Raw genomic sequence first — 8,343 nt, 5'->3', positions numbered from 1 at the left:
AAAGGAGGATGAGTGGCCTCAGCTAATCCGACTCTATATGGTTCGTTCTGACACACTATTTGTTTAACCTGAGAAAAATCTAGCAAGCGTTTACAGTGTGATAAAATAAAATGAACTTTAATACTGACAAATTGTAATTACCTTGCATAGACACAACTTCATGTAAACTGAGAATATGCACAATTCATCTAATGAGAAAAAAAAAATCCAACTCTACTACCACGAAAAATCCCAAATCAGATACATTAATAATAAAGTTTATATTTTAACACACCGAATGTTGCAAATCAGGTGTAATATATGGTAAAATACGTCAGTATTGAGGAAAGAAAAAACAGTCCTTTGATTTACCATCCCATTGCAGAAAATTCACATTACAGTAAAATATACACATTCTACCAAAGGGATACATTTTTTACATTAACTCCAGTCAGTCCTTAAAAGTCAAAAAAAAAAAAAAGTGTAGCTGATTTCTCAGCTGAAAAACATCAAACATCATTTGAGAAAATATGATTGACCAACAAAAGCTTCGGTTGGCTGGCATCCAATTCAGGGTGTACCCTGGCTACTGCCCATAGTCAGCTGGGAGAGGCTCCAGCACCCCTGCGACCCTCAAGAGGATAAGTGGCACAAAAGATGAAGGAATGAATATAGTGCAGCGCGATAACATGGAATTATCATGTTATCTTCAATATGCATAATTTAACAGAACCCCCCCCCCCAAAAAAAGGAATGAAAATAATCATGTAACGACTCTTATTCTATTCTATTGTTAATCTTTTAATTGTGTAAAAAAAATAACTTATTGACAGTACTTAAAATATCTGCAGTTAAAAACAAATCATCAAAAATAAGTAAAGAATCTGGATCAAAGATCATCATCTTGCGAGGTTGTTTGCTGGCCTGCTGTGTAGCTCTTCCTGCTACAATTCTGCCATTTCAAGATAAAGAGAGCTGCCAGGACAGTGGCAAGTACAGCACCTAAAATTCCCCCTGCAACAATTGCTGTGAATAAAACAAGCAAAAAGTTTTAATATATATTTGTCAACTAATAAATAAAAAAGGCAGTACCTGTAACAATGTCCTTATGCTCAAAGAAGCGTTTCCCTTCTATAAAAATGGCATCCTTTGTGTCTTGGGCGAGCTGTTTCAAATCATCCAATTTGAGTTCAGGAACATTCTAAAAGACAAATTTTAGATTACGGTAGGCCTTCTTTTGCTTCATAAGTGCGATGGTTTCCTCCCCAAGCCTTTTCAGTTCAAACCTAGAATCCTATCATATACAGTGGCCTCCATAATTATTGGCACCCCTGAAAAAGATGTGTTTTTTAGCTCTAATATTTTTTTAATTCAAATAATTCAAATTGGACCTTAATGGAAAAAAAGAGAAAAATCCGACCTTCAATACAAGTGCATTCATTCAGTGGGGAAAAAATCCCACATAAAGAAAAAATTATTTGACATCAAATAATGTGTGTCACAACTATTAGCACCCCTCGTGTTAATACTTTGTACAACCCCCTTTTGCCAACAAAACAAGGTCTGGGGACTGAGATGGCCATGGTAGGAGCTTGATTTTGTGTCTGGTGAACCATTTCTGTGTAGATTTGGCCATATGTTTAAGGTCATTGTCTTGCTGAAACACCCAGTGACGAACCATCTTCAGCTTTCGGGCAGAGGGCAACAGATTTTGATTTAAAATGTCCTGGTATTTCAAAGCATTCATGATGCCATGCACCCTAACAAGGTTCCCAGGGCCTTTGGAAGGGAAACAGCCCCACAGCATCACTGACCCACTCCCATACTTCACAGTGGGTATGAGGTGCTTTTCAGCATGTGCATCTTTCGTGGCACGCCAGACCCACTTAGAGTGTTTGTTGCCAAAAAGCTCAATCTTGATCTCACACAAAAATACACACGGTCCCAGGCTTCAACTGGGACCGTGTGGTTTGGTCAGATGAGACCAAGATTGAGCTTTTTGGCAACAAACACTCTAAGTATACCAGTGATACAAGGACATTTTAAATCAAAATCTGTTGCCCTCTGCCCGAAAACTGAAGATGGGTCGTCACTGGGTCTTTCAGCAAGACAATGACCCTAAACATATGGCCAAATCTACATAGAAATGGTTCACCAGACACAAAATCAAGCTCCTCCCATGGCCATCTCAGTCCCCAGACCTTGTTTTGTTGGCAAAAGGGGGTTGTACAAAGTATTAACACCAGGGATGCTAAATTGCTAATAATTGTGACACACAATATTTGATGTCAAATAATTTTTTCTTTATGTGGGATTTTCCCCACTTAATGAATGCAGTTGTATTGAAGGTTGGATTTTTCTCTTTTTTTCCATTAAGGTCCCATATTATTTGAATTAAAAAAAAAATATATATATATATATATATATATATATATATATATATATATATTAGAAGCTAAAAAACACATCTTTTTCAGGGGTGCCAATAATTATGGAGGGCACTGTATAGTGCCACCTTGACTTAAAAGGATCCATGGATAGAAAGACTTGTAGTTCTTAAAAGATAAACATTATTATGAGATAAAATAATTTCATATGAAAATCCCTCTTGATGTTCTTGTTTTTATACAATTTGTAAAATTAGTTTAACTAGTAGGTCGCCATTAATGACGTCGCAGGGTGGTGACGTCACATGGTTACGCTGTCAGGCTTCCAGAGTATAACTCTAGCGATAACCATGTCATCTGTTCAACCCTTTCAATTTGAACACGAGAGAAACGTTAATGAGCATGACAGCACTATCAATATTTCACATAACGAGCAGCAAAAAGCAAAATGAAGAGGAAAGACGGGATGAGACGAGAATATGACATAACCGGTGTTCTGCCAAAATGTGCTACACCAGCGAAACGTCTACAAGAGACAAATTTGGCACCCAAAGTGCAGTGGTATCTCGACATCCGATCGCTTCGACTCACGATCTTTTCGACATCCGCCGTAAAATTTGACTTGCCATTTTTTTCTCTATCCGATGACATGCCCGAAATACGATGTTCTACGACAGCGGCGCAGTTATTGTTTATGGGTTCCAATAATGTTAGTACAGGTGGTGAAAAAAAGGGAAAAGGTGATGCTTACCATTGAAATGAAGTTAAAAATAATAGAAAAATATGAGCGTCGTGTGCGTATCCGTGAACTGGCCTGACAATAGTGGCGTAGAATGTCTACTCTCAACGGTCCTCTTCCGACCTCCGTTCGCCAGTCATCATAAGTTAAGGTGACAATTATTATTGTGGTAACATCGCCAAAGAAATCGCCAGCTTTGTCAGGTTTCTAGTCATTTATTCCATCAACTTGAGCAACACGCCTACAGTCCCCCGCAGCTGACCATGTAAAGTGAAAGTGAAAAGTCCTCCCTCACTCTGGCACGTCAACCACACGGTGCATTCAGGTACACCACGCAAAAATACATCTGCCACATTAGAACCCAATTCATTACATTATTAAAGGTTTTATTATTATTATTACTATTAACATTTTACTATTCCATTTTGTATTCTCAATTTAATTGTTTTGCTCTGTGTATTTGCTATTTGCAATAGTACCAGCAGTACTTATTAAGGATTTAGTGTAGGTTTTCAGGCTGTGTAACGAATTAATGGAATTATAATGTATTCTTATAGGAAAATCCTACTCGACATACGACCATTTCGACTTACAAACTAGGTCCTGGAACAGATTAACTTCATATGTAGAGGTACCACTGTATTACCGTGTGCTTTCAGGTTGTTTTGATTAAATGCGTACAGACAGAACATACCAAAGATGCCTTAAGAAAATACTTAAAAGTCGTAAAATCAAATAAGGGTGGTTTAAATACGCTACGTGACAAATGTGGTCAACAAATCAACAATCTGCTTTAAAGCTACCACAAGAAAACACAATGGTTAAAAGTATGAGATGCAAACACATTCAAAAAGTATTTTGAGGCAATGAAAAGGTATTAACAGACTCAATAAAAACACAAATAGTAAGTAATCGCCGCTTTTAAACAATGTGCGGATGCACTGGACGTCTTGCTGCCTAGAAGGAATTGCAGAAGACCGGTAGTGTTCGTCTAGTGAGTGACAAACTACGTCATCACACCGAGGGTCCATTGCGCGCCAGGGATTTTGGGCCCCATGAAAAGATATCATTTTGGGCCCCACCACCAGTGCCGGGACACACACACACACTGTTAGAGTATCAACTACGTAATTTCCTGCATTCTGGTGAATCTTTACACACTAATTTGTGTATTTTCTGCATTAATTTAAGATGAAAATATATTTATGTAAACATGCAGTGTATAGAGCAATAATGAATAGACTGATATCATCTATAAGAAATGTACTGAAGGCCATCTCTTACAATCTAAATATATTTTTATTAGAAATATTCTCAACGCAAATACCGTAATGAATGACTTAGAATAAAGGTTTTGTTTTAACTATACTACAGTATACATTACAGTATACAACTGTTTTAGTATGAAGAGATTGCTAAGGGTTTGCCTGCTGTACTGATTCAATGTAAGCTAAAAGTGGAGCAAATACTAGCTAGCAAACAATTACAGTATTTCATTATGGAGTAGGCTTAGCCTCATCTGGAAACTCGCGATCTCCACTATAGGCTACAGCTCCAAAGCGAGGTCCCTTGTTAGCAAACTAAATTCAATAAATTCTTGACAAACTGGTTTCAAGCCGATTTAAAAAAAAGAAAATTTCCATACCAACTAACATCTATAGGATACCAAAAAAGTAGTCATTATTTGGAATTCATGTTTTTGAATAGGTAATTGTTGCTCATTGAGGCCGAAAGGCCGAGAAAATCCCGTATTTCTTATGGAGTGAGCTGGGACCTCGCTTCGGAGCTAAGATAACAGGTTAATTTTCAGCACTACACTGACACAAGACACCAACCTTCCTCTGTGAAGTACTTTGTCACATCCTGTTGGCCTTTTCTACCCATCTCCTGTTTTGCTTCCTTTTCTTTCCTCTTTTGAAAACCCGATTTTTGTTCTGATTAACATTTCTGCAGTACCGCGCTCCGCGCACTAAAAGTCATTGACTGGTGTAAATGCGCACCGCTGCTCCCGGTCTGATCGAAGGAAGGGCGGACCAAACCATTTAATGAAAATACAGGGGTTGAGGGGGTGGCTGGCAATACATATGCTTTCTGGGTGTTTATTTTTAGCCAAAAACGTAACAACAAAAAGAAACCCTTCGTTTAATTTCTATTAAAATTATAATGATTAATATTTAGATTGGCAAACGATTACCTAATGTTCTAATTTTCTTTGTGGGCCCCCATCAGGGCATGGGCCCTTAGAATCAGTATCACTTTTCACCCCTGTATGGCGCCCCTGATTGCGCGCATAAAACATTGCGCCCTCCGTAGATCAAAACATGTACCAAATAGTATACATTTTCAAATCAATGGCAATATTTTATGTGTTTCTAATAAAATTTTAGTCAAAGACAACAATTGTGGCTTATTAGAGCCTACAACTCATTAAGTCCAAGGTTCCCTTTAAGGCCTTATTGTCTTATTTTACAGCTTTAAAGCCATGAGCTGTTGCTTGGTTAAATCTTCCCTTTGTGTCACAAATTAAAATTGGAATTACAAGTGTACTGAAAAATTGTGATATACAGTTCGAGTAGAGAATTGAGTTACCAGCTTGGTCACAGAACAAATATAATTTTCAAATTAAGGGACCACTACATTGTTAATACCAGAACAACAACAACAACAACATGAATATGGTACTATTTAAATAAAAATAAAAAAAAACAAAAAAAACTCATTAACAAGCTCTTTGCCAGGTAACTTGGTGGCGTGCAAGGCTAACAATACGTGAAATTACAATAAACATCCATGTAAAGTGTTAAGAGTCATACTTGTGTGGGTGTGCTTTCCAACACTCCATCCATGTCACCTAGTAGGGAAAAGGACATATAGAATTTGTTTAACAGGTGTGTTTAATATTGTGAACATCTTCAGAGGTTATTAAAAAAATAAAAATAAAAAAAAAAGTAGCATTTATATACAGAACGACTGTAGAATGACAAATTCACTACAAACCAAGTAAAATGTTTCGTGATATTATAATTTTCACAATTTTAGCTTACACTAACGCACCTGCGAATTTACAACCACAACAAATTTGAATATAACATACGAAACATTAATCTCAGCACTCTGAGGCGGACGTGCCAACCACTCATCACCGTGCCGCCTCAACAAACATGATACTTTTCATGTAGTAGAAAGGTGGAAAATGCGATGTATGCCTGAGTAGTTAAATTAGAAAATTAATTTGAATGTTACTAATAGATTCATACTGTAACATTGAATTAATGGTCATGGCGACCAAGTATTACCGTCATCCGCACTGTCTTGGTTGATGCCTGATCCAGTGTAGTCTTCTGTTGTGTCACAAAACTAAATAAATGAAGGGAATAATGGTCAAGGAATAAAGCCAACTGGACACAGGCAGTGTCAGGCAATGTAAGCAGGTAATCATGCATTTATATACACACAGATACAGACTATATACAGTAGAAAATAGTGATGGACCGAATATTTGGATGCTGAAACATAACTAAGTGTGTTTTCGGTTAAATCCTAAATATTTCACCAAATTACCACGGCTGAACTTCTCTTAAAACGCCCTTTGGACCTCATCATCCCCAGAAGAAATCTTCCTCATTTTAATACTTTATTAATTGTAGCAGTTTAATTACTGGTTAGATGTAAACATAATAATCATATGGAGTAAAGCATTTTTATGATAGATTAGCACTCAATGTCCAGATCACAACACAAACAAGAGATTAAAAACTAAATAATGAGACGTGATCATTATTGTCCGTATACTGTATACTACGTATTTTGAATGAAGCAATCAAGTAAACCACTCTGTTTGTGATAATACCACTGAGACAACAACAGAGATTCGAACTCCTAATCTCGAACTGTTAGGCAGACACCCGAAATAAGGTTTGTGATGAAGAGTGTACTTTATTTATTTCCTTAAACTGTGCAGGGTCCTACATAGCCCCCAGGAGCCAAATTAGAAAAAATAATTTTCATAGCTAATCTGTACCGTCCAGTTTAGTAATCTGTGGATAGATTAGCGATGACAAATATTGCCAGGGTAGAAAAAAATATTTTTCATCGGTAATCTGTACTCTACATTTTAGTAATCTGTGGGTAGATTAGCGATGAAAAATATTGCCAGGGTAGGGGAAAAAATTCATAGCTAACCTGTACCCTACAGTTTTATAATCTTTTCGTACATATTTTTAGTAATCCCTGGGTACGGATTAGCGATGAGTAAAGATCAGATACGAAAATTAAATTAGATGCGATTAGATATGAAAAATAGTTTTTTCTACCCTGGCATCCGGGTGGCTCCGTTGGGTCCAAATCAGTCATCTGACTTGAACCAACAAAGGAAAATAAACTATATGTTTTACAACAGTAAAAAAGAAACGAAAATCGCATTAAATTATCTTTAAAATAACAAATCAGTTTGGTATCCCAATGTTTTTTTAAACTACGGTCCTCATTGGTCTGAAGCCATTTCTGTTGCCGTATTTTGCTAAAGGAGACAAAATATTTATTTTCAGAGGTACACGTTTGTCAGCACTTTGCAGTAAAAGTAAATAAATTGCTCATTTATGTGAATTATAGACGCTCGTGTGAATTTCGGAAGTGAGACGAATCTGCGAGCACGGAATGTAGTGGTTTTAAAATAAGATAACATTTGATAAACAATTATCAGTTCAGTTTGTCTGCACGATATTCGAAAAGCAAACGACTTAAAATAATACAAATTATCAACGCTGTGTGACAATTCACGCTGGTGTCAATTTCGGAAGTGAGGCGAATCTGCGAGTACGGAATTTAGTGTTTTAAAAATCACCGATTCAAGCGAAAAACAGACTTACCGATTTTTCAACGGTGAATGTGTAGAGTACAAATAAAGTAAAGGTTTTCCTCATGTTTTCTGTCAGTAGGGCGAAAGTTCCTATGCTTGCTTTTTCGTTTTCATGTTGACACAGTTGATATCGATTGTTAAATAGCGCGAGCCCCAGTCGATGGCCCCGCCAGACACCACGTGACTTCCTACGTGTCGAAATGGAAAATAAAACTACGCCTTTTAAAATAATTTCTTCATTCCGGAAATGCTCGTTTGGCTCGTTAAACGAAATGCATTTTACTTATTAGTATATTTTCGAAAATTCTTAGCATTGTAAATGCAGAAATTTCTGCTGCCCAGGTTGCCACTTTTAATGGTACAAAAACGCGTTTGTTCAT

The 8,343-nt window shown here is 36.9% G+C and overlaps 1 protein-coding gene across 1 annotated transcript; it reads right to left on the bottom strand.

Moving 5' to 3' along the window:
- Nucleotides 1-101: 101 nt before the first annotated feature.
- On the bottom strand, nucleotides 102-8,169 carry LOC130908011 (syndecan 4-A-like). The gene is made up of 5 exons (XM_057823597.1): nucleotides 7,974-8,169; nucleotides 6,402-6,462; nucleotides 5,919-5,956; nucleotides 1,072-1,180; nucleotides 102-1,005 (listed from the first exon to the last, which is right to left on the bottom strand). Exons 1-5 carry the CDS (start codon nucleotides 8,025-8,027, stop codon nucleotides 869-871), a joined length of 399 nt encoding a protein of 132 aa, XP_057679580.1. The 5' UTR covers nucleotides 8,028-8,169; the 3' UTR covers nucleotides 102-868.
- Nucleotides 8,170-8,343: the final 174 nt, after the last annotated feature.

This window comes from Corythoichthys intestinalis, chromosome 19, assembly GCF_030265065.1.
Source record: "Corythoichthys intestinalis isolate RoL2023-P3 chromosome 19, ASM3026506v1, whole genome shotgun sequence".
NCBI classification, from domain to species: domain Eukaryota; kingdom Metazoa; phylum Chordata; class Actinopteri; order Syngnathiformes; family Syngnathidae; genus Corythoichthys; species Corythoichthys intestinalis.
The sequence above is the reverse complement of the archived record's forward strand: the minus strand, read 5'-3'. Positions and strand labels throughout refer to the sequence as shown.

Excerpts from the sequence above, each read along its gene's own strand:
- LOC130908011 (XM_057823597.1), bottom strand. The coding sequence starts at position 8,027 with ATGAGGAAAACCTTTACTTTATTTGTACTCTACACATTCACCGTTGAA. Across the intron at positions 5,957-6,401 it reads CCAAGACAGTGCGGATGACG|GTGACATGGATGGAGTGTTG; the intron begins GTAATACTTGGT and ends TTTCCCTACTAG. Across the intron at positions 1,006-1,071 it reads GCATAAGGACATTGTTACAG|CAATTGTTGCAGGGGGAATT; the intron begins GTACTGCCTTTT and ends TTTTATTCACAG.